General features: G+C 38.6%; 1 protein-coding gene across 1 annotated transcript in view; it reads left to right on the forward strand.

Moving 5' to 3' along the window:
• Window positions 1-26,751, forward strand: part of LOC139725959 (GTP-binding protein Rheb-like) — a 63,679-nt gene extending 36,928 nt beyond the window's left edge. Inside the window, exons 3-8 of the mRNA XM_071637041.1 lie at window positions 659-809; window positions 12,669-12,725; window positions 13,758-13,764; window positions 22,273-22,319; window positions 24,270-24,351; window positions 25,921-26,751. Coding sequence (XP_071493142.1) covers window positions 659-809; window positions 12,669-12,725; window positions 13,758-13,764; window positions 22,273-22,319; window positions 24,270-24,351; window positions 25,921-26,004 — 428 coding nt within the window. The 3' untranslated portion in view covers window positions 26,005-26,751. The remainder of the gene's footprint in view (window positions 1-658; window positions 810-12,668; window positions 12,726-13,757; window positions 13,765-22,272; window positions 22,320-24,269; window positions 24,352-25,920) is intronic.
• Window positions 26,752-27,627: the final 876 nt, after the last annotated feature.

Genomic DNA, 27,627 nt, shown 5'->3' on the forward strand with positions numbered 1-27,627 from the left:
TCTTTAGCTCTTCAAAGGAGCGAGATGCAATGCAAGGCTCCAGACGGTATGGAGCATTTCACCATGCACTCTTTGAACTATTCATGATATTCTAGTGATGTGCAAATAGCATGTGTGTCTGTGATACAATGTCTATCCTAATTGAAGTTGACTGTAATGGCCCAAGGCAATAGAGGGCGATAAGCTTGCTGTGACATTGTTCTCCTTTTTTTGAGGATGACTGTCAATTCTTAAAACAAGTGTAACCTTTGTGTTGATTTGTTTTGTCTGCAAAGGTTGTTTGTTTTGTTTGGTTGTTGTCAAAAGACCATCATTTTTCGGCTGATTTTCTCTGAATTGAATGAGAACATGTTCTCTAAAATGTATGGTTATCAGGAATTTTCTCATAATCCATATTTTGTAAATAGCAATGTCACCATTATTCGTGATGCATGCTTTACATATATGCATGTATGTCAAAAAATGAAGTAATCTTTCAATTTGACTTACCAATCATCCCTCCTCCATGAACAACATGACAGTTTTCACAAGTAGTTTACCATACTTCATACATGTAGATTGTAAACTATCTGCTCGTAGATATATTGACTCATGTGCTTTAGATGTAAATGTCAATTGTTCTTATGTAATAACACATTTCTTTTTTGTTTTCTCTCAGCATTTGACAAACATCTACGGATCAACGGTCAGGACTACCAGCTGAAGATCATCGATACGGCCGGACAGGACGAATATTCCATCTTCCCCCAGTCTCTGTCGGTCAATATCCATGGCTACGTCCTCGTCTACGCCGTCACATCAGCAAAGAGGTTGGCTCTTGTTTGATCAGCAGGCCATCTGGCTGAACCTGACAAGTTACCAAAATCTTGTGTTGTGTTGTTTGATATTGAATAATTCCTGTTATTTTCTGGTTCTATTTTGGACATTGACCTCAGTTCAGGAAAAAAAAAAAACTCATTTGTCGTTCATTTGTTGTTCAAATTCTGGTTTTAGTCACTTTTAGTCTCTTGTGACTAAAAAAGAAAGTAACTTATTAAAAAAAAAAAAAAAAATCCGTTGGTAGTCTGAGACCCCAAGCATCACTTGAACTGGTGGTAGACTCTCCTACGTACCAGGATTCCCCCCCCCCCCCCAAGCAAACTGGAGACTCTAGGGTTATATTCATGTTCTCTGGTGCTATCTTAGCCTAGTCTTTTAACATATGTGACAAAAACTAAAGTTTAGCTGCAGAAAGCTAGATTTTTAGCTCACCTGAGCCAAAGGCTCAAGTGAGCTATTGCGATCGCCCTTCGTCCGGCGTCCGTCGTGCGTCGTGCGTCGTGCGTCGTGCGTCGTGCGTCGTCCGTCGTCCGTCGTGCGTCGTCCGTCGTCCGTCGTGCGTCGTGCGTAAACTTTTTACATTTTCATCTTCTTCTTGAAAACCCCAAGACCGATTTTCATCAAACTTGGCAGGTAGCATCCCTAGGGGGTTAGGAACTCAATTTGTTAAAATGGGCACCATGCCCCACCCAGGGGGCCCCCAGGGGGCCCCCAGGGGGGCCCAAACCCCCCAAAATTAAGGAATCTGTAAAAATCTTCTTCTCTAGAACCAGAAGTGATAGAGCTAAGTTAATACTATGAGTTAGTACATTGATGACTGTAGTTTCAAGTTTGTTCATGGCAGAATCAGGGGTGCCCCCCTTGGGACCCAGGGGAGGGGGGTGGGGAAGGGTTCTAATAGGGCCTAAATTGTACATTTTCATCTTCTTCTTGAGAACCTCGTGACCCATTTTCACCAAACTTGGCAGGTAGCATCCCTAGGGGGTTAGGAAGTCAATTTGTTAAAATGGGCACCATGCCCCACCCAGGGGGCCCTCAGGGGGCCCAAGCCCCCCAAAATTAAGGATTCTGCAAAAATCTTCTTCTCTAGAACCAGAAGTGATAGTGCTTAGTTAATACTATGAGTTAGTACATTGATGACTGTAGTTTCAAGTTTGTTCATGGCAGAATCAGGGGTGCCCCCCTTGGGACCCAGGGGAGGGGGTGAGGAGGGGTCCTAATGGGGCCTAAATTGTACATTTTTATCGTCTTCTTGAGAACCCCATGACCCATTTTCACCAAACTTGGCAGGTAGCATCCCTAGGGGGTTAGGATCTCAATTTGTTAAAATGGGCACCATGCCCCACCCAGGGGGCCCCCAGGGGTCCCAAACCCCCCAAATGAAGGAATCTTTATAAATCTTCTCTAGAATCAGAAGTTATAGAGCTAAGATAATACTATGAGTGAGTACATTAATGACTGTAGTTTCAAGTTTGTTCATAGGAGATCCAGGGGTGCCCCTCTTGGGTAGGGGGGGAGGGGGGTGGTTGGAAGGGTCCAAATGGGGGCCTGAATTGTACATTTTCATCTTCTTCCTGAAAACCTCATGATGGATTTTGTCAAACTTGGCAGGTAGCATCCCTAGGGGGTCAGGATCTCAATTTATCAAAATGGGCACCATGCCCCACCCAGAGGGCCCCAGGGGGCCCCAATCCCCCCAAATTAAGGAATCTTAAAAAAAAAATTGGGCCTTTATTGTACATTTTCATCTTCTACTTGAGAATGCCTGGTCAAATTTTGGTAGAGCTGTGAATAATTTAGGTTAGTGACTGCGTGAAAGGTGAACTTGCGATACTCAGGTGAGCGCTAGACCCGCGGGTCTCTTGTAAGTGGGAGGAATAGGCAGGAGAGACACTGCTAGAGTGGAAGAAATTTAAACTCAGATGGGAGAGCAAGAGATTTTGAGAAAATGCCCTCAAAGCCGGAGATCTCTTGCCAAAAGGGGGAGATTTGGAGTCTCAAATTAAGATAGTGAAACCAAAATATGCGAAGACACATTATATTTGTACTATATCGCATGATATGTTTTCATTTTTATAGTTTTACAGAGTCATACTTGTATGTGTCAGATGTATAGATCAGGTGTAATGCCTTTGATTTTTATTTTCTAGGCCACAACACTTAAAATGAAGACAATAATGCATTAGATCATAGTACATTCATGTGAGTCATAGATCAGAATTTAAGATATGATTTCATTTATATATTGCTGCAGTGTAAGTTACTGTAGGTACTTGGTTAATTATTGAAGGCAGAGATAGTCTCTTGCTCAAGTAGTACATGTACTGTATATACATGAATGACCCGCGAATTCGGTAAACCTAACCTCAGCCTAAATGCCATTAACCCGTCGAGGACGAGTCCCGAGTTTACTCGGGCAGGTGTCTATGGGAAATGTGTGTTGTAGCAAAATCAGTCCGTCCTCAACGGGTTAAAGGGACTGTACAGTACTGGTTGAGGTAGGGATTCATGTTTTGAACATTCCTAAGTGAGATAATGAAAAGCCTCTTATGAAATATGAAAGAGCATGTAATTTTAAGAAGGAATCAACGTTTATTTGATGAAAATTGGTTTTCGAATGGCTGAGATATCCAAAAAAGTGCTAATAATAAAAGGCGACATGCCCCAACTTTATTAGTATCTCTTTGTTTCACCTTGTTTTTGGATATCTCAGCCATTTCAAAACCGATTTTCATCGAACAAACTTTTGATACCCCTTACACTGTTAGAACGCTGTGTAAAATTTCGTTGTTTAAAATATTGTTGTTTAAAATTCTAAACAATGTTGTTTAAATACAGAAAATTGGACCTTGAATGCCTTAAACAGCGGTTGTTTAAAAACAATTCGGCCATGATTGTCCAAACAATTAAACATCGTTGTTTAGAAATTGATGGGCAAGAGTCATGTGATAGTCATGAACCAATCAGCGGGCCTGCATGCATCCTTCGTCGCAATCGATCGCCGCCGGGCGGCGCGGCCACCGCGACACACTAACACGTACACGTACATCACACGTTTATATATCAAGTGGGTACGTCTGCTATACTGTAGCGCGGCTATTCATCATGATGGACGGCGGTGACGATGACTGCAATGCAGCTATATGGAGTCACGAACATTCTCAGCAAATGGGGTCTAGCTATAGAAGAACTTTGCCAGTCATTCCAAGGTATTTATTTATTTAACTGATTGTTACATCGCTTCATGCCCATCTAGATCTGTAATTTGCATGATATATGAAGCTAGTCACGGCTAACGCTTTGGGTTCTTGGCCGGGCTGGGCTACATGTACGCCTCCGCCTTCATCATGCATGTAACGTTAGATCTAACATTGGAGTAACAAACTGTAAGTGTAATGTTAACGTTAACGTTAAGTTAGGTCGTCTGTACCGGTACGTACATTATGTTTTTCAACCAATTCGTGCTTGAATAAACACTTGCATAATTCAATCCTTACATACATTTTCAAAACTTCACATAAAATACGAATTTCTTTTACAAAAACTAATCTAAATCAGCGTACGGAATATTCCCATTGTTGACACAGTAGTCAGTACAGTAGCCTATTCGTTGTATGTAGTTCTATCTGAACAGTAACAGCTGGCACCGTATCACATCATGCAAAATTATAGGCGCAGTGTCCAAGTTCGATGATGTAGAAATCTAACAAGTTGTTAGGCATAGGGTATAACGTGACGGTTAGGGCCTAGCTAGGCAATGCTAGGGCCTAGTCAAGGGCTAGGGCCTATATTTTAGACTGCTGTGCTAGTGCTAAGTTCAATTACACAATGACCTGTCTTGATCACTTCCTACCTTATAATTTAGAACTTTATGGTCGGCTGTATGATAGCCCTACTACATCGACCACCCTCTTGTATGTAATAAACTGACCATGTATTAATTGGCGCACTGAACGCTTAGTACGCACTTTACTGCACGCAAAGCACATAAAAATGGATTGCATGGCTTTGACTGTTGATGAGGATGGTGTGGGAAAACGCGAAAATTCACCGTTCATTAACAAAGTTAATGGTTTTAATCAAGGACAAAATTTCGAATGAATATTTTCACCGAATCGTAATGTAATGTCTATGGAAGTTTCTAAAAAGCTTCTTACAACACGGTGTCGATCAATACAACTTGGTTTGCGTGCATTGTCAATGCAAAAACAGCGGTCGATCTCAATAAGGAGCGTTACCGCGGGGAGCTGAAACGAGGCCACGCAAGTTCGACGGCGATATTTTTGCACTGAAACTTCGAATCGAAAAGGGAACAAAGGCATTTGATAGCCTAGCTCTGGATTTTCTCGATCACGTAGGTCAAGTTTATTGCATGAATTTCAGTGTTAAATATTCTTATCAAGCAAATAAACATTAGGCGGTCGATGAGTAGTAGGTCCAACCGTACAACCAAAATCTACTGTAAACATAATGAACCCCCTAAAATCCAATACTAAAGTGCAAGTTAAGTTCTGCTACTTTTGCTGCATGGAGCAATTCATTCTTTACTGAGCATCATTGCCGTCAATGATGCTCGATGAATTAAGGTCTACGTAAGCTTCCAGTAGAAAAAAAGGCCTAGAACCCCTATAGAAAATGAAGATGAAGACAGAAAACAGATTGTGGTGTTTTTAACGCACAATATAGTCTATGCACCACAAGTAAACTTAATGCCTGTAGTAATAATATACCACCTTTAATAGTAGAGTTCTATTTGTTTAGTGTAGGTAGGTGGTTTGGAACCAATTTTTGGCACTTTTGTCACTTTCGAATAAATTTCTATGCAAAGATTAGGAGCTTTCTTCTGTCAAGATTTCCATGCCAAACGAAGCACATTGTGCAAATTCACACAAACTTGTGAGAAAAATGTTTATAGAATGAACATTTTTGCAGAAGCTAATGATCATGCATAATTCACTCCATCATTTATGTTTTTGTTATCAACTTGAGTATTATATATTTTTTTCCATTTGGTTTATAGCATTCTTTCTGGGCCACCCTTAATATGATTTCAAATGCAATCTTGTTCCCTGATTTGTACAGATCAAGCAAGACTTCAGCCAGGAGATCATGGCTGAAGACAGGATGTTTGCAGCATGGCCATGTATGCTGACAAAGTACTCTAGTATGGGGAATCAAGATGTCCATCGTAGCAAACGCTGCTTATTTGTCACATGGGTGACACCGATGGCCTTTGCCAAGGTACATTTTAAATAGTATTGCTCTGTGTAGAGATTCTAATCTACAGCCCCAGTACCACCCTTTCCTTTTTTGCGTTTGAGTGGAGGTGAATTTATTAACAACATTAACAAAATACTTACAGTATGTACATGACTATTTTAAAAAAAAAAATTGTTAGACCGAGAAATTCATTCAATGCTTGTTAATTAATTTCTAAGACTTTCGCAAAAACCTGCAAAAACTGAAGTGGATCTGTAATTTCAAAGCCAATATCAAAGAGATCATCCGGGCTCTTGATGACTCTGCTTTGTCCATCATTCAACTTGCATGTCATGTTCCCGTATTTGGTTTTGTTGCCGATTCGACATCATGAGCTTCCTTGGCATTTATCATGCACTGATCGAGTGACACATTGCATGCCTTTAGATCTCCATTGATGTACACACTTTTCATGTTCTCTTTTCCTTTCAGACTAGAATGCCCAGAATACAGTTTGTTCCTTTTGTTTGCAATAAAGTGGACTTTGATCTGCCTGCTCTTTCCTTCTTACCTTTTCCCCACGATGATGACAAGATCATGAAGATGAGATGTCCTCTTTCCAAATGTCTAAGCCAACTTCCTTGGCAACATTTGACTCGCCCTCAGTAAGATCTTCCTCTGTCTCCTCAGCCCCCTCTGGCAGGCCAGTCAGGCAGAGATTGTCCCTCCTTAGCTCATGCTGGACCTCGTCCTGCTGGAACTGAATCCTCAAGAGATGACATGTGGATTCAGAACATCTTTAATTGTGCTCATACAAGCTTCTTTCGCTTCTTGTATCACATGCGGTAGTGCAGCTTTAATGACTGTAACTACAGCTCGAATAATTATTTGGGAGAGGCTGTCTCCTGCCCCTCTCTCACATTATAGCACCCCACGGCCACACAGTTCATGTACACTGAAACTTCTGGACGGTTTGTCCTTGCCTCCTTCATCTACCATTCCCCTTTTCTTCTCCACTGCCTGATCAACTCACATGATAATCAAGCTTTTGTCATTATAGGATAGCATTAACAGAGAAGTCTTTTATGAACTATTAAAGTTTTTGCATTCTTTTTCCTACTACTTGGAATAAAAATCACTGGACCTTGAACATCCCTTGCTCTTGCTAATCTAATTAAGATATATGCATATTAACTGATCTTGCTTTATGCAATGCCAGAATATGGCATGAACCTCCTGCAAAAGCCCAAATGTCATTCATATTGCAATAGTCTTTGTTAAGCACTTAACAGTAGTGCAAGATTATTCTTATTAAGGCACTGGCTGTCAACACCATTCAACTTTCTTTCATCCAAGTTCATGGTAACTCTGATTTCTGCTTTGTAGAATAGCATGATGGTTATTACAGCATTGTAATTCTAATGCATGGCCTTACAAGTTTGGCTCTACTCATCCACAATTACTTGCCCGTCTTGGTAGTAAATGCCGTTGCCAGAATCAGTCCCTCATTCAAAATGTGTAGTATTTTCTACAATACCCTCCAAACAACTTTAAAACAGCCCCCCCCCCCACAATATAAGTACATAAGCCAGCATCTGAATATGAGCTGATACTTGTCAGCATTTCTCTTTATCAGCCTTGATTGTGTTAATATTTTTAAAGGGTATATTTGTACTTATCATTAAAAATACTCCCCCTGTGTCATACATTTTGCTCCACAGAGGAAAAAGAGACGCTTGCATTCAGCATGCTGCCACTAGTTTGCCGAGGCTGGACTGCGAGGGTGTGGGGCAAGTGCTCCTTCCAGGAGTCGTTGGAGTTATTCTACGACTTTCAACCTGTAAGTGCCTAACTGTTCGGAGGCTAATCTTCTAAAACAAGTGATGTGTTGCCCTCTTATTAAAATGATGAGATGGACTTTGACATTGCAATACAAAATATAAAAATCATCAAGCTGTGGTCCATAGTTACAGAAATTCCCAGTTATGCTGTTTCATTTGTTAGTTTAGTCCATGGATTCTACATATTTATGCAAATTTACTATGTTGCTAATGTATGCTGTGAATCACAATAATTTTTTTAATGAAAAAAAAAATCTTATATTGCATAGTCAACATACATATTTACTTTATTTTGTGCCTGACTGCTCAATCACACACTTGTCCAATATCAATATGTCCTTTTCATTTTGATGAAAAGGGGAAAAAATTCGCGTGAAATGCAAAATTGGTCCCAAATGTCGCCAATAAGGAATATTCCATTCATCAATAAATATTGCACTTGACCTATGGTATCATTATATTCAGGAAGATGCTGGAAATATATCATGTACCACTCATATACATCCAATGTGATACAGGGTGTCTTCCCCCCCCCCCCCCATACCAAAAAGAAAAAAGACCTCGCATACTCCTTAATGTTCCTACAATGTAAGTGGACAAAATTGTTATACTACTAGTATTGGAAAGAGTAACTTACCCAAAGTAATGAAATGCAATTCAGAAGTAGTTTTTGTTTGATAATACTTTTTGCCTGGGCTTGCCAGCAATAAAATTAATTGCCTTTCAGAAGTTCCCATAGGCCACACAGTTGAAAATTCATTCAGCGAGGTCATGGTTAGCCCTTGCAAGAATAGAATTTTATGTAATACATGGATGTTATATACTACATAAAATACCCAATTTAGGGTATATGTTTGCAAATGAAATGTTGCAGAATTTGGCCAGGCACTTTATTATGAACTCTACCTTGAACATTGGACAGGTGTGGGAAATATATCTGTTCTGATGGACCTCATTATACCAATGCCTCAACCCAACACTTCTGCGTAGATTATTTCAAGATTTTATCGAGATGTATAGTTATGCATGTTTCTTTTCCAATTTCATTTCATTTTACAGGAGGGCACAGACCTGGCTTTCTACATTGGACAAATTGACAGGAAGCAGAGACCACAGTCCTTCATCTTGCTGATGGGAGGATCCTGGAAGAAGCCACTGCAAACCTTTGTCATTGGGAAGTTTTGGCTACACGACGCGAAGACCGAGAATATGAGGAAGCGATCACTTGTGACAGTCCCCGTACTCTGACTCCCGTCCCCATATCTATGCAGTTTCGCTTTCCTGTGCAGGACGGAGGCGTGGGGACAAGATTGCTGATTGGTTGGCTGACTGGCTGGCTCACTCCTGCCCAGCATCGGGACCAAACGCTATTTTGGCCAAGTACCGTACTCGTTTTCTCCCGGACAGGACGTTCCTTGGACTTGATCCTGTGCAGAAGCAAATTTCGCACACGACACGCTTAACTCCAGGCCGCGTTGTGCTTGCGAAAACTCCCTATTGTAGAGAGACAGGGATTCTTGTTTCCAACTTTGACAAAGGCTGTGGACTGTGCATTCAAAGTGCATTATGTCCTAGATGCAGAGTACCAGGCTCAATGTTTTGCTGCCTGGCAGTTCTTGGAGACAGTTGTGTACAAAATGCCTGGTAAAGTGACGTCCAATTCTGTGAGAGAGATCAGGACATACCTGAACTCTTCAAATCAGGAAGATTAGATGCGTAGAATGAGATTTTCATGGTCATCAGAAGTTTAATTGACAAAGTTGACTTTTAGGTCATTCGTCAAAGCAAAGGTTTGGTATCTATGTTTTATTTGTTTATAACTCAATTAGTAATGGATACATGTCACATGGAAAGATCAAAGGTCATGAGAAGATTGTTCTATTAGTGGGTAATGTTGGCCCTTGAAAACTTGTGATAAAGATGGGCTAGAAATGAATTTAAAAGGGTATTTTGCATAGTAGTGACTTAATGAAATATTGGGCAAGATCTTCACAGGTTTATACTGAAGCATGACAGTCAATTTTCAGAAATATAGCAATTGCAAAATTAAAACCTCATATCTGTTGAGCATAATGGAGGTGACACTCTGTACTGAATGTGGCCTTCATAAAATTCAAGATGAACTGTTTCGTAGAATGTATATTTCCATTATGAATTTATTTCATTGTATATAGAGTAATCTTCATTACTGCCATCTCTATCACAGGAGTGACAAAGATGATCTTTGCTGGACAGATGTGCTGTACTTGGCACATCCCAGTTATGGAAAAAAAACTGTATGTGTTCATGGTAGCAGGTATGACTAAACAGGAGTAAGTTTCATTATAATTACAATGTACTGTATATGTTATTTGGTCTGTTGAGATATGCTGAATATAGGTATGGAGTAGAATTTTCACAAGAGATAAAACTTATTTCTTAATGTGAATGGTTTCTCCATCTGCAGTATATTTACAGTCATCATTGTACTGTCAAGGAAATATAATCTAATAACCCCTGACTTACTATTGCAGAGATGTTCCCCAAAAGCATTGCAACTGATATGATTCAAAATGTTGTTACATCAAATTGAACATTGTTAAAAATGATCTAGTTAATAGAGAAGCTGTGTAGTGCAATACCTTCAGTAATTTTTTCTTAGTGGGGCAACAAAGTATAGTATTGGGACAGAAAAGCAAATCCTTAGAGGGCCATTCCCGTATGCTTCGCTTATGAGATTTCCAAGCGCATGTTATAGTGACAAACACTTCAAGAACAAAGCCAGTGGTTCTAAGAAAATCAGATAATTATTCCAGGAAATAAGACTCATTCAAGATTTATCTTGTCTTGTCAGGGTATGATCACTATAAAACTGGATAATGCGTCTGTACGGTGTGCATTGGACTGTAAAAGCATTCTAAAAAATTACATTCTCTGTGTACTGTTCATTCCGTTAGCCCTTTTGGACCCATCTGAGGACAACTGATGGTCCCCATGCACCCACACAATATGAGAAATGAAGCAACAAAATATTCAATGTGGCACAGGTATAGATAATCTCAAGCTGAACACATCCATGTTATGCATAATAATCAATTCTTTAATTATTGCATGTTTCAAATTCAATTTGCCATTGCAGTTTAGTTGAAATATTGTGAAATGTGATTTTTACGGCGTTAAGCGCCTCATTTATATGTAAGTGGAATCAAAATGTACATTTGACAATACACTAAGGTTTAGATGAGTCGAGGTCAATTCAGCTGGGAAATCACTTAACTCAAGCATAACAAAAGCTCGTGATTTTTCCTCTGCAGTCAAACTGCATATTTTTACTAAATCCGCGCAAGTCGACACATTTTTCTCGGTTCTCGAGAACTTCGACTTATCAAAGGTTAACTGTATAAGAAGAATTGTTACTCTGTATATATTCTGAAAATGGATGAGACAATTCTTGATTGGCTCAATTTGTTATTTGTAATAAGTTTGCACATCGATGGACAGATTGACCGATTGAAGGTTTTCTAATGATATGTTGTCAGTGATATAGACAGTGAAAATGTGCTGAAATATATAATTGGCCAAAAAGATAAACATTTGTGTTATTGTGCTTATATACAAGTGAGTTGTACAGTAGTATGAGATTAAGAACTGTTTAAATTCTAAACATGAATATTCAATATTTGCTTTAAACAACCCAGTTGTATAAATTTACTTTTAAACAACCCGGTTGTATAAAATGACTTTTAAACAACAGTTGTTTAGAGTTTTAAACAACTTTTTTTAAACAACTCAGTTGTATAAAATTACATTTAAACAACAGTTGTTTAGACTTTTAAACAACTTTTTTTAAACAACCCAGTTGTATAAAATGACTTTTAAACAACAGTTGTTTAAATTTTTAAACAACTTTTTTAAACAACCCAGTTGTTTAAATTTCTTTTAAACAACAGTTGTTTAGAATTTTTAAACAACAAAGGGTTAAAAGTTTAAACAACTACGTGTTGTTTAATTTTTAAACAACAGTTGAGCGATTCACCGGTTAACTTGTGGTTGTTTAAAATTTTAAACAACCTTGTTGATTTTTTTCTAACAGTGTAGAACTGCATGCTCTTTGACATCTCATAGAGTGGTTTCTGAATATCTCACAAAACGTTAAAAGCTAAATCTTCACCTCGACCAGAACTGTACACACCCTTTAATCTCACTGTAGTATTTCATTCATAAGAGCTTCAATTTTGTTTGTTTGAAGGTTTGTTATCAAAGCACAATATTAAAGTAGAGCTGTGAAAGGTAGTAGTCTTATCTGTGAAAGAGAGCCCTCACAAGTCCATTTGGTAGTGATTGACATTCTTTGCTATTGGTACTTCTCAACCTAACTGATCAAGTGTACTGTAGTATTGCTGAGAAGGAATGGGCTGTACAGTGTGTGTCTCTTTGGTTTCATTACATGTAATATGGCCCTACAGGACATTATGAATGATTGGACACCCTACACTGGTACTCTACAGATAAGATTCATCTCACCATACAGTGTCATGTATAATGTAGCTGCTAAAGCAGTGACAATACTCCCAATGAATTAGATTTCTTGTCTTCTTTCTCTATTCTTCTTTCCCGTTTATTCATCTGTCATCCTTTCTACTAATTTCTCCTGTTTTTCCCTCTCTTTCTCCCTTATTCTTTGTCATCATTTATACCTTTTTTCCTTTTTCGTTGTCTTCTTATTTCTGAATGCTTCTCCTCCTCTGCCTGGTCTTACCTAAGCCTCCTCTCCATATTGTAATGCTTTGATTTTATTTGTATTCTTTCTTCCTTGTTTCTTTTGTGCAGCTTTGAAGTAGTGCAGATCATCTATGAGAAACTACTGGACATGACAGGGAAAGTCAAGTAAGTTTGATACTCAATGATAGGCAGATTTCTTTCTATGATATAACTTTGTGTTGTTGGAGGCAGAATCTCTTCACATGCTTCTCTATTTTAAGGAAAATTTTGATATCACAGTAGTGATTCTCTTTGCACTCTTTTTGATTGCCATCAAGCTTCATCTATTGATTAAAAAAAAAAAGTTAATGATCAAATTTCAGCTATTGCTACCTCATGAATTTATGATTACCGATGGTGAATTGTAAAATCATCTTGCAAAATTTGTGCTTCAGGGATATTCCATTCGTCTCAACATCACACATATCTTTCCAGTTTGAATACTTCTTGATGATGAGGGATTTAGTTTTGTTTTGAATGCACGACAGAAAGAAATATGTGGGGATCACAGTTATTATGTTACTGTTTTTCAAAACCTATCACCTGTTCTCGTGTATTGAAGATTGATGTTGTAAGAGCAAATGTTAATTTGTTTTCACTTTGGCGTGTGTGTGTGCTGTAATAATTCATAAACTGATTTAATGGAACTCTAAAGTGACATTTTAATGATGCTAGCAATCATAATAGTAGTTTTTGTGGTAATAATGAGACTGATAATAAATCTGAAAATAGTCATAACAGTAATAATGATAGTAATGACAATGATGATAATAATAATAGTAATACAATTGCCATATAAACCATCTTTTTTTCACTATTAATAACATTTTCTCTTTGAGACTCTCCCTCCCTCTCCCTTCACCATGATTAAAAAAAAACAAAAAAAAAAAATGGGATAGTAGTTGTCTATATATTATCTTTTATCCTTGGTCTGGGGACATTAATGTCATTAAATTTAAGTGATCCCATAGGAGTGGATTGAGTGCACTCTAGATGTATTTTTGATACCAGTGATCGGGTTAATGATACATTGTGAAGCACTTAGAGCATCACGATACATTAAAAAGGGCAGCACAACAAAACAACTACTTCTATTGCTTTCACTTGTGAAAGGCAAGGCTGGTGAAACCAATGTCATAAGGTTATCATCTTTATCAGCATGCCAGTGGTTCACTTACAATGTATGTTACAGTTTATAGACCCAACACGTTCGGAACGCAGCTTGGAGAAAACCAGAGACAGACTGGATTATTAGTCAATAGTCACAAATTACCTAGGTACTACATATGATTGCATTCAGTCACTCTGTTTAACAATAAAATACTTAAGAAATTGTTTCTGATGGCACAATTTTTTTCTCTTACATTGACTAAGGACACCAAAAAGAATATTTACACAAAAATGTGCTTGTTTTGAGCTTTGTTTTGAGCTTTATTTAGTGATTTATATCAAATTGTCTGATTTCATGCATCATTATGCGTAAATTAGCATAATTTAGCATAAATGTTTGGGTTTTTTTTTAAATTAACTTTATGGTACTTTAGATTACATCATAGGCAATGTGAGTGCCAATTTTCGTGGCAGCGGTCGACGGCCAAGATCTGGGGGGGGGGGGGGGGGGGGAGGGCCTGGGAGGCCCCCCCAGCTCTATCATCTACCTAAATAGCCCGGCCTAGTTAGGGTAAAGAGAAACAGAAAAAAATCAAAACAAGTACATCATATCATACAGTAGGATGAAAGATTGAGCACCACTTTTGAATGGCTGAATTGGGCAGTAGCCAAGAGGGAAGTTTCTTCAATATGTCAGGCTTACACAGACATGTCAGACATATCACACTTTATGGTATATCATGTTATCATGGAGCATGGAGATGAATACGGTGAATATATATTACATGCATAATTCTTGTGTTTCTTTTTGCTGATGTGCCTCATCTAAATTTGACTGTTCTGTTGCATGTATAGATACAGGATGTCACTTCTTCATTGGATTCAGGAGATCGATCACACATGACTTGCAGAGAGACAGACAAACAGAAACACAGACACACATGAACAGACAGACACACATACACACTGATATGGACTGAGAAAATAAGAAATAGTAAAATGCCAAGAAAGGAAGGAGTCGCCCTGGTGATTTGATTTTATATAATGGAAAGAGGTTAAAGGGATGTTGCCATTCATAAAAGAAAATATCTGCATAATGTGCTAATCATGAGAGTGCAGGGTCCTCACAGCCTGCGGGGATGTTGTCTGTTATTAATCACTAGGGGCAGACTCTCGGGTGAGATCCCTGTCAGCTTGAATTCACCTCACATCCTATTTTAGACTCTCTGCCAGCTCACACAGCTCCAGCTGTGTGCAGTGGGAAGGAAGCCTTATTGGAAGCCCTAGGGTGGTAGAGGGTGACGTCCCCCGCAGAAGAAGGGAATTTCTTCTCCTTCTTCTTCTTCTTTGGAACATCTCATGTCATTTGACTTCTTAATTAACAGTACCTAGCTGAGTGCTGGTAATGCTGGATGTAATGAAAAGTGCATTGACACTCATAGCCCTCTCTCATTATGTGTTATGCATTATGTTAAGTATCTGTGTGTTATATTCATTGAAAAGAGATATTATTCAAAGCAGTATTTAGGATGAAAGAAACATAACTTTCACAGTGTATCTTTATTTGAGTGGGTATGAATTAATTAAGTCATTAATGTGTTTATCTATGACCATTGAGGACGAGTCCTGAGTATACTCGGGCATGTGTCTATGGGAAATGCATGTTGTAGCAAAATCAGTCTGTCCTCAATGGGTTAATATACTGTTATATTTATGTATTTACTCATTCATTACATTAATTGATTAATTGATTAATTAATTAATCAATTCATCCATTCATTCATTCATTCATTCATTCATTCATTCATTCATTCATTCATTCATTCATTCATTTATTCATTCATTCATTCATTCTACAGTTATTCTGCTAGTCAATCAGTTGGTTACTCCATAATGTCTTATTTAAAACCTTAGCTATCCCACCCTAAGACTCTTTGGCTTGCTTTGCACTAAACCCCCACATTAGGTACAAATTGACTAAATGTAAACATAATGCATGGCATAGCAAGCATTTCAGTCCAGAGACAGGATTTGAAGAAAATGTTGTGATATGGCTGTAATGGATGCTATGCATATAGGCATCATAAGGCATGGAGTTAAAGATCAGAGCTCCATGGTATACTGTAGGTATGGTCCACTGTAAAAATACTATAGAATGAAATCAATTAGGGTGGGATTTCACGGAGCACGCGAACGATTTGCGAAGGACGCGAATGGCAAAATCCAGCATTCGTATTTTAGTCTGCAAAAGATCGCCAAACGAACGTGAGGGTTCGGAAGCGTCGTCAATTGTTCGCGAATGTCAGTTTTACTCTGGCGAGAATTTCAAAAAAGTTTGAATTTTTTTGCGAATCTTTTCCGCACACTTGGTCGTGATTTGCTCGTGAATTGTTCTCGAAAGTGTCTTTAAAGCCTCGTCATATGCGCAAGACCTTCGCAAGACACGCGCGATGTTCGCAAAATGTTCGTGAAACCCTAAACAGACTCCGAAACTTTGGAGAATGTCTTGCGTATGTTACGCGAAATCTGCGAAGTTTTTCCGATCATTTTACGACGTAATTGCAAACTGTTCGCGTACCTTTTGAGACATTCTCGCGAACGTTTAGCGCACGTTTGGGGGATGTATGACCTATACGTGTTCTACAAATAAAAATCGTAGCATTCATCTAAACATCACAAAATTATTAACAACTACAGTAACAAAAGAAATTAAAGACTAGCAAAGAGAAAGAAATGTTTGATATACACAAAAATCGCAGAATACACTTAATTTTGATCTAAAGTATGCAAAATTTCATTTTAAGAACTATAGAGATTATGTGTTGGAGGAACTGCAAAAAAAAATCAAATGCTTTACTAGTGGAGATAGGTCCTAGGTAAAAAATGTAGGCAAGCACACGATAGAAAAATGAGAGAAAAAGAAAGGAGAAATGAGGAAAGAAAAAAAAAATCAACTTAAGACAGCTTCCACTTCTCCTTTGGTACATTTTATCCCATGATTATTGAAATTTTTCGTTGTTCGCATTTCCGTTTACTTTAGCAATGATATACACGACATTCGCACATACGTCGTGGAAACTTCGCACAAATTGCGCAAGAATAGTTTTCGGCTTCATTGTCGGAGCGCATTCGGAGAAAAACTTTTCCGAATGTTGGATTTTGTCATTCGCGTCCTTCGCAAATCCTTCGCGTGCTCCGTGAAATCCCACCCTAAGGCATTAAATTAGGTTTATGATACATGTACTATATTACACTTTGAGCTACAATGATTCAATTTAGCCCTCAATTTGGGCCAGATTTTTTGTTTTCCCCTGTTAAGAACTGAGATCAAAGTGTATGAGGAGAAGCATGGACTTCATTTTATATTCAGACTTTAAACCAACCACTTCTGTACTTTGGTTATCTCCGTTGGGCATAAAGACAAGACATTAACATGTTACTCATTGCTATAAATAGCTTGCCATGCAAACAAGCATCAAGTTTGTTTGCATAGTGCATTTTTTTTTAAAATAGAAGACATACAAGGACAGACTGTCATATTACAAAATGCTGTTCCCTCTACTTGGTCTTTATATGTGACCCTGCATCAAAAAACAACAAAAAGTTGCCAGACATGGATTTTCAGATAAAGACAGATTCTGAAAGAGCAGACTCTAAGCTTTAAAATGATGTATAACTCAATCCAAATGGACTCCCCTAACCTATCTGAATACTGGAAAGAAAGCACACACTCTGGAAAAGTGCGAACTGAGAAAAGAGGCTGTGAAGTTCAGAGTCTACTCAAGCACTTTAATCTTTACCAAACCGTGCTAGCTACACGATAAAAAGGACAAAACACAGGATGTAAACTGCCGGAGCAACAACAGTGCAGGGATCATCAGATTAAGCTGAAATTAGGCATGCTCTCTTTAATAACACATTCTGTTCATGATTTATGCCAACTTTCAAAGCAGTAGTGTCATCCTTTCAAAAGTTATTAGACTTGAAATTGAAGAGTGTGCAATGGATTTCACAAAATTCAAGATTGATTCGGTTGACCCATTTCACCTTTTTGGAGTCCTCACGTAAAATCAAGGGGTGCAACTTCTTGTCGGTTTTGTGATGCATGGTCACATATTATGTTTACTCTGAAATGGTCAGATGGAAAAAAAACACACAAAAAATAAAGAGAGAGAGAAGAAAATTGTTCCCACCTCACTCACTATTGAGAAGGCCCCTATGGAGGCCAGGTACACAATTGCAATTGTGCAGAAGGTTTGTAGGACTTCACTCAGTCAACTAAAAATATTTGCTTATGATGGCAAGGGGGGGGGGGGGGGGGGGGGGGTGGAGGTGGGGGGGGGGGCTGGGTGAAATGAGTTTTGTTTCCAAACTCAAGACATTTTCTTCTTTCCACCAGATACTGCATTTGGCATTGTGGTTCAATTGGGGAAGTGGTGTTTCACATTGCTCATTTATTTTTTCCATGAACAAAATTAGTCGGGCAAAACTTTTGAATATGCAGAGAAAAATGTAATATTTGTAATCTGAGCAGGTTTGTTTAGTGGAAAGGTCCTGGTGGATTATAGTTGAACCATAGAGGCAAAGAAAGAAAAGAGAGCAGAGAGGCAATAATGTCATATTTTACTTCCTGTGAAAGTGGGCGGTGCCCTTCCTGCAACCCAGCATAGGTCAAGAGTGCAGTTGTGTGTGGGTATATCCTTTCAAACTCTGTCATGTGGGTCACAACATATTAATGTCATTTTGAAATAATGTATAATTCATTTATTATCAGTATCATGATATTGATTGTTAATGTATTCCCTTAATACCCCTGTTCCCCAGGTTAATTCTTCCCTTTAAAGTAAAAAAAAAATACCCAGATTCATTTTGACAGTTGTTGGTATGCACATTGCTCATGCTGTTAAAGAATCAAACTACCTACAGGGCTAGAGGAATGGTGAATAAAATATAGCAAGATTTATGGGCCTAGATCTATGATGTTAGGTATCACTTCCAAGATGAATGTGCAAGGGTATCAGGTGGGCGTTTTTCTTTAGAAAAAAAAAAGTGAAAGAAAAATATCATATTATACAGTTCCAGACAGTGAGACTATCATTCATTTGATACCTTATGAGACTACATTGTATGTCTCATTCTTATCTTTAGTCCTCCCTACTCTCTGTCCCTCCCAATGTATCTTGATTACCCCAACCCTCCCTCAACTATTCCTTCTTCCCTTTCCTCCTCCACCTCCTCCTCCACTCCCCTCCTCCTCTTCCTCCCCTTCTTCCTCCCCCTCCTCCTCCCCCTCCTCCTCCTCCTCCTCCTCCTCCCCCTCCTCCTCCTCCTCCTCCTTCATATTCCTAGCCTTCTGCTCCTCCTCTTTCTCCTCCTCCTCCCCTCCTCCTCTTCCCCCTCTTCTTCTTCCTCCTCCTCCTCCTCTTCCTCTTCCTCCTCCTCCTCTTCCTCCTCTTCCTCTTCCTCGTCCTCCTCTTCCTCCTCTTCCTCTTCCTCATCTTCCTCCTCCCTCCTAGTTACCACTGTTCAATCAGGATGACTTGGAAACAAGTCGGTTAGAGTTAGTCCAAATTAATTGGCCATCAGATATTGAGTCATCTGTGTACTACCTTAAGTTTAGTATGTGGGCCTACATATTGCACAGTAACTTACACACACATGAATATTATATCAGAAAGATATATCATACAGACAACATGTATCTGTACATGTAATTTGTTGAAGACAATTTTTTTTCTGGCTTATGGCAGGTTAGGCTAGGCTTAGCATACTGCTTGACTACATGCAGTGTGTATGTGGGGGGGGGGGGGGGGGGGGGGGACAAATCCTGAGCTAGAGTTGAACATACAATTGTACTTTTGTATTCATAGTTTTTATTAGAGGTTAAAGTTTTGGTTTGTGTGTCTTCCCATTTTATGCCAAAAAGCTATATTTTGTTGTATATTTTAATCAAATTTCTCCCTTCCGTGCAAAGGAAAAAGAAGAATAAACAATTGTGCAAAGTTTTTCCTTTGTACAAACATTTGATGACTAATGTGTCCTTTTCAAGGGTAAAAATAATTTCCATTAGACTGGGTGCCATATTGTCTACCTGGTAATCAAAATTCCACTCTTGTATTATCAGAGTCCCATTTAAGCAGTGGTGACTGTGTTACTGAGAAATGTCCTTGATAAATTAGAACTGAAAGCAGTCATTAAAGTATGATGACATTTTATGGTTTTCTGGGCCCTTGATATTCATGAAACTGTCACAGCTGTGAAAGGGGAAAATTTCTTCAGAGCACACACCATAGTTATTCCTATTGGATCAGCATATTGCCTTTCTTAACCCTATCACACCTATCAAGTAACCTTGGTTCTATGGGAAGCTCCCCGAAAGTGTTACTATTTATTCTTTATGTCCTTACAAAAGAATGTAATAGCTTCTCTGATTCAGTAATTTTAATTGCCTATTGAGATTTAAGTAACGCATGAATATCTTCCTGATTGCTTTTCTTCTTCTCTTCTTCTTCGTGTATACTGTCCAACACCCCTTAGTAGGGGCCAACCAGACAGGGGGGTGCGCTGGTGTTAAAGTTGCGCGGAGAGAGAAGTGTGGGGTTTAGTTGCTTTGCTCCTGAATGTATTGTAGGGTTGCTGCTTTAAAAGAGGCCTTGCTTGCGATGTTGGAAACTGTTGATGGGAGTGAGTTCCAGTCTATGATTGTTCTTGGAATGAACGAGTATTTATAACAGTTTTTGTTCGTGGCGATTGGGATGAAGCTTGTAGTGGATGATTTCCGGAGAACCCTTCAGACCGGACGCAGGGCTTTTCGAACTGGGATGGATAGGCGACCCGCAAGCGCTTCGCGGAATGTGGTGATGCGGCCTACTCTGCGTCGATGTTTCAGCAGCTCCCAGCCCAGCTCACGCTTCATTTTAGTAACACTACTGTGTCTAGAGTAATCACCTCTAACAAAACGCGCTGCGCTGTTCTGCACTGCTTCCAGTCTGTCTACCAGAGTCTGAGTGTGGGGGTCCCAGACTGTAGAACAATAATCTAGTAATGGTCTAACAAGAGTCTTATATGTCGTATCTTTAATTCTCTTGTTACAGTCATGAAGGTTTCGCCTTAGAAATCCTACAACTCTGTTGGCTTTAGCACATGGTGGTGCTTCTCATATTTGGTTATCATTGGCATCCATGCCCTGTATGTGCTCATACACTCGGCCATACATGCCAACAAACTTGCTCCTGTTCTAGATTCTATTCTATTTGATGAATTGACCTCAGAGTAAGTTTGACAGACTGCTAGGGTGTAGCAATGCCACAGTACTTTCAGAAGGTCATAGTTACACAGAGGGGAAAAGAAACATTACATCATTGTCTTCCAGTGGGAGTTGATTTTATGACATTTATGCTACTCCGCAAAGATAGCAAGTCAGAGGATGTGTTTGCCTGCAAAAGGAAGAGTTTGAAGACAATGGCACTGTAACAAAGTAATAAGCTTCCTGAAGCTTCCAGTGATATTAGCCACATGGTCAGCACATGACAACGTACAATTCATGGTTGGAGGGTGATAGTGGCTTGATGACGTAAACTTTTTCCTAGTGAGACCACTTTTAGACACTGCAGGTGTTTTAGTCTCTTTATACGTCATTGGGGAAGATTATCAACAGTGAATTACATTTACAATGTGTGTCATTTTAAATGAACATCAGACTAGCTGAAAATTTGAAACTGAGGGCACAGGGGACTTTGATAATAAAGTTTTAAAGCATCAAACGTCTGCAATGGTGATGAACTTTATTGATTAGGATTCCCATGCGCTTTGCAAAATAACTGCAATGACACAAGTGAATATGCTTGATGAAACAATATACTAATTGTAGAATAGAGAGATTAATGAAAAACCATGGGAGAACTGAGTCAGACTATAGTAAGAGACTAATGCCAAACAGTCTGATATGAAACTAAACTAAACTTATCTAAACTAATCTAGGTAAACTAAGCATCACTGAATTAGATATCTTAAACAAGGAAATGTTCTGTGTGTTACAATTATGTTTTAAGTGCTACATTGTAGAAAATATTTAAAAGATTTGTGTTTTCAATTGTAAACTTATGTTAGAAATTTATTGAGATTGACTACAGTATGATTTCAGGGTATAATTTCTCATTGTTTAAATAGGATACTGTCTGTCTTCATTTTGACACCTGCTTAGCTGTCCAGATCTGATCTGTCCTTTAATTTGTCATGTGACATGGATTTTTTTTTTTAATGGCAAATTTGTGAAATCGAATCAAGTTTAGAGAAATTTATTCTGACAAATGGACATGGGACAGAGTATTCGATACAAGCATGAAATGTAACAGATGCTTTTAATACATCTTTGACATCAAACACATCTAAGCTGTCACAAGACATTTTCAGATACAGTTGTACCATGCTAACTTAGAGAAAGGTTATAGAAGAAGGTGTCAAAATGTACTGGTATTCATTGTCCACTTTCCTATTCATGTCGTCCCACAGAGCCTCATGTCTGTTTTTCTGCTCTGTTTTATCTTGTTTTCTGTGGATACAGCGTTCTCTAGTGTTAGTCGGAAACAAGACAGATCTTCACATGGAGAGGTAAGCTTCTTTTATTGTAAAATTGGATATTTTTGCATGAGTAGTTCTTGATTAATTCTGGTTGATGGCTTTGGCAGCACATACTAAGGTTAAAGGTAAATGGCCCACATTACGACATATTTACTTGCAATGCAGGACTAGGAAATTATGTGAAAAGCTGCAAATTGAAAAAACTGCAACAACAACAAAAAAAAAACAATAAGCAAATGTTTTGCACACTTTTATTTTTCATGTTGGATTCGTGTTGCAGAATATGTGCAAAAATAACCACTTTGACAGGACCATTATGTTTTGTTTTGTTTTGTTTTCTTAGATACATTAACTGACAACATTAGAAATGTCACAACAATATGCATGGTGTAAAAATATAATATGTGTGGTGGAATATGCGAAAGCATGACCAATGTTGAATAGTGCAACATGCTATTAGTCTGTATTCTCGCACCACGTATACCTACACAACATTCAAGAAATATATCATATGTTCATATTTGAGATATTTATTTATATATTATTAGCCAGAAAGGTCCTTTATTTTATAGTGAAGTCGAAGGATCCAACAGTGAAGGATAACGTAATCTATAGCAACACAAGCTGTAGGCACGGAGCTGTGTCTCATGAGTCATTTGTTTGAAATATACCTGAGTTGAGTCAAAATGGGGCGAGTTGAATGATGGTTTACTGCCCAAGTATGTACATACAATTTGTAATCAAGGACTGCAAAAATATGCATTATTTTGAAATCGTAATTGGCAGCAATGAGCTAAACTAGAACAGCAAGGACAAGACTACGAGTTAATTCATTGCATGATAAGTCTTTATGGTTAGAATACTCAATCTACCAAAGCTCGGCAGGTGTTCGACTGTGTGAAATCGACATTGTGGGCAGTCCCCCACCCACCACATTCAGTATACAATACCGGCAAAGCTGCTGATGTATGTACAGAGGCCATCATAAGGATAACAAGATAACAGGACTGCTAACTGTCATTAATTCCACAGTACAAAGAATGTTGTAGATAGAATGTGGTAATGTCGGCAAGAACAAAACCGATGATAGATCATGATATACAGCTAGTGTATGTTTCACTATTTGATTCTCACACTGCGTATTGAATTCCTCTATGCTATGTATGTCCATTACACATTTCATTAGATGCATGTTAACCCGTTGCAACACGCATTTCCCGTAGACACCTGCCCAAGTATACTCGGGACTCGTCCTCAACGGGTTAAGTGTCATACAAACACAAGAATATGACACATATATCTGCTTTTGCCTTGTCACATGTAGTAATGCATCTCTTGACATGGTAGAGAAGTATGAACTGGCGAGTATCTACATAAATAAGCCATTTGCTAGTAGAAAGTTTAGTCAAGGTTTTTTTTTTTTCTCTTTTTATTGATTCTTTGTGTTATTATTTGCATATTGAGAGGGAGAGAAGCCGAAAATGAAACTCTGAATATGTAGGAAGTGTATGGATATGAGGATGTCAAGTCTATCATGTAATTTTTGGTGGGTGGTCATTTTCAGGACTTGCTGCATTATTTCACATTCCTGTGGGAGGGTATCAAAAGAAAATGTCATTATAGATTGATATCTTGATATTTGTCTGTGTGGGTTTTTTTTTTTTTATAGCTATAATGGTCTGGAGAAACTAATTTTAATGAGACTATTAGCCTGGTATTTGGTAGCATGTGTTGTGGTTGGTCTCACAATCAATTTCTCCAGAGTAAATGAACATGTGATGATATTTCCTACAGAAAAGGGAAGTGTTAACAAGAGACTTGAATTAAAAGGAGGGTTTGGTCATTGCTGTCGGGATTCTAATGTGAATACACACAGTATATTCTATGGGCTTCTATTCTTACCTTTGAACATTTTAGACACCCAAACTAATGTAATTTTTTTCTCCATTTTTTCTCTGTCTCCTCATGATGTCATTTAAGGAGTATAAGCACACAACAGGGAAAGCAGCTAGCTGATTCATGGGGTGCCACCTTTGTGGAATCTTCAGCCAAGCAGAATGAGGTAACAGTTAGATGAGGCCCTGTCTTTCCTCCCCATGCACATTGTAAACCAATGTTTGTTCATCTTTAGAAGTAAGACACATACCCTTGTTATACTGGGCGTTAGCTCACTTCTGGTGCATACCTGAAGCGAGCTAACTCTCACTATAAAAGGACGAAAAATAGTTAGCCCGAGCTAAAGTTAGCCTGCTCTAGGGGGATGGATCAGGTCCGCTTCAGGTCCGAGCTAACATCAGTATACTTAATAGGTACGCAAGTTTAGCTCGGGCTAAATTCACTGACCCGTGACCGGAAAGCGTGTACAGTGCTTCCGGGTTGCCAGTATGTACGTTTACTGCTGTACTGTTGCCACCGGCGTGCTGTGTATTACACATTGCATGCACTGATATGTATTAATAGTATTTTATGCTGTCACTGTTCGCTTTTCGGTAAAACTCTCAGTGAACTCTTTGAACTAGCAAACGACATGATTAAATCGTGAGAAAAAAAAATAGACCGGCGCAGTATGTACATTATATATGACTGGTTGAATTTCGCGAGTAATGTAACAATGGAACTGAATTCGTACTCGTAAGTAAATATGAATATTGTCACTGAATTTTCGCACTCGTGGGAAGGACAGCAGGCTGATTGGGGGGGGGGGGGGGGGCGATAGGTCGGTCTCGCACGTAACTTTGGGTGGTTGAGAATGGAAGTATAAAACGACTTAGCCCGAGCTAAAGTTGGTTCACTTCAGAAGCGAGCTAAAAGTCGTGGGCAGTATAAAAGGGGAAATAGTTTCCATACACCTGCAGAAACTGTTGATTATTGTTCTAAAATGGACGCACTTGGATAATGCATTGCGTATAATGAAATGTGTGAAATGACTCTGTGATCACACAATTTCGGTTGGGTAATGACAAAAATACAAACTATTAGCCAAAAAGGTACACAGACAGTATTGTATTTAAGAACATGTTCAATTGTGGTTGCTTTGTAATGTTTAATAATTGAATACCAACTGGGCCATAGCAGTATCCATTCATCTTCTTCGCGAGAGTGAACTGCATTCAGCTTGTTGGGAAATTCTACCCTGAGGGTACGATTGATCATCACGTAATGTTCTACCTTAGCTACCCACTACTTAACAGGGACAGCGCTTCAGGAATAGAAGTGGAGTACACCAATGAATATTATTTGACATTTTTTAAATAAAGAATGTTGTGCTTTTCAAAAAAAATGATATCACCCTCAGCTTGTTCAGAACCTCAGTTCTCTGCAGTGGTATGGCATAATTAGTAGTCTGCTTTCATGTGCATATTTTAAAAAGGTTGCAAAATATTGCAATGTCACATGCTATTTGTGACTCTGTCTTGACTACATTTTGATAGCATGCCAAACTATGCATGCTTACTACCAAGTCTCAATTGAACAACACATTATGCTTTCAGATTCTTCATTTTAGATATAGGATCTGTTCGCTGTTCATATTGTAATGAAATACTGATAATTCATTGTTTGCCGTACAAATAAATAACTATATGATGTAACTCTTAATCCTGAATGTGTGGGTGATCTTTTATCCATACAGAGCGTTGAGGACATCTTCAAGGCAGTGCTGCAGTTAATTGATGGGAATCCACAACACAAAGACAAGGAGTGCACAATTCTCTAAGAGGAATGCATTCAAAAACTTGAACCTCCTCCTAGAAATGTTCAAGAGTAAAGAAAATAAACCTCCTCCCAACCTGAACATGTAATTCCAGTTCCAGTAGTGGAGACCTACCCATGGCTTTACTATCCACTTTCATCCTCTTGAACACATCTTCTACAAAGCCTCTTGTTGCGCATCAGCAGTATCGCCATGGAAACGATCACCGGTGAGCATCCCCACATCCACAAGGACCTGCCTTGCATCAGACTGGTGAAGTGTACTTTTGTGCCAGTGTGTGTGATCAGGAGACAAGAAGCATGTTTACTTCTGCGGAGTGGCTGCGTCGCTTGCATTGGACCACTCGTAGAACACAACACAAAGATTGCTTCTTATACATACTGTTCGTCCAGACGATGCTCTGTTGCACGCGGCTATGTTTCTTCTGCGCCGATGTTGTCTTTTATCTTCATGAAGTTCAGAGATAACCTCATAGAAGCCATGTCAAAGTTGATCCTGGTTGTTGGACTGGGCATTCAAAGTGTTACGCTATCTTGTGATCAATTCTGTTTAATCAGATAAAAGACATTCTTAATCAAGAAGCAAAAGTTAGCGGATGGACTCAACTCAAAGTGTATCTTTCCTGCAGTGCATCGGGTTATGTTGTAATCGTAGGTTGCTATGCAATTCCACTATTATACCACTATACTACCCATTTGAACGTAAACCTTCGCAAAGGCTTATGAATGTTGGAGAATAATTAAGGAAGACTTATGTCTTCAATTTGTCTACCAAAGGTAAGAATAATCACAAAAACAATAGCGCAGCAGTGGAAAAGCCGCATTCCAGGAAATTGAGCAAACTGCATGGAACATACTGACATATACCCAATTTTGAAGCAAATATGTCTGTACCATTTGATGATATCACCACAGTTCCACAAGTGTACACATATGCATGCAGTGTCACTTACAGAATCAAAGCAGTTCTGTAACTGCCGTTTTAATCAATATTCATCAAATTATGTAATACGAAAATTGATGGAAAGGTATGGAATGGTGATGAGTGTACTTGAAGACATTCTTTTCATTCTAAAATTCAATTTTCAGACCAAAGAATAGCTCTACCCTAGGTTGTGACTAAAAAGTTAATTTTCATGTCAATCACCTCAAACCTTTGCTTCACTAATCAGCACTTCCATTGTTGGGTTTCTTGACCAATCCGCACAAATGTCCAAAAGACTCGCTGTATGTGAAAAGAGATAATATAATACTGTTACTCCCAATAGTATCACAATGGACTAAGTGTGTGACTGTATGATATTATCACTGGATTCGTTTAACTTGCATTAAGCCAACTCTCTTCTTCTTTTTGTAGCACCTTTTTTCCCCGTCATCTTTTATTTTGATAGATGTGCATGGGGGTCGTAGGATGACAAGCAGAAGGTCAGTGAAGTGGTTGATGCGTATATCTTTTTTAGTATGATATTTGGCAAATTCGAACTTGTGAGACAATTTCATCAGTAGTTTCATTCGCAATTTAGAATCATGAATACAAAAGTTTTCTCAGTTTTCAAGAGAAAATTTGGGGAATTTCTTCCCACCTTACAGATGACATACAAATGCATTTGTGTTAGACGAGGCAATT

Source organism: Diadema antillarum, unplaced genomic scaffold, assembly GCF_040938485.1.
Source record: "Diadema antillarum isolate AM-2024a unplaced genomic scaffold, OU_Dant_1.0 seq00000069_RagTag, whole genome shotgun sequence".
Classification (NCBI taxonomy): Eukaryota; Metazoa; Echinodermata; class Echinoidea; order Diadematoida; family Diadematidae; genus Diadema; species Diadema antillarum.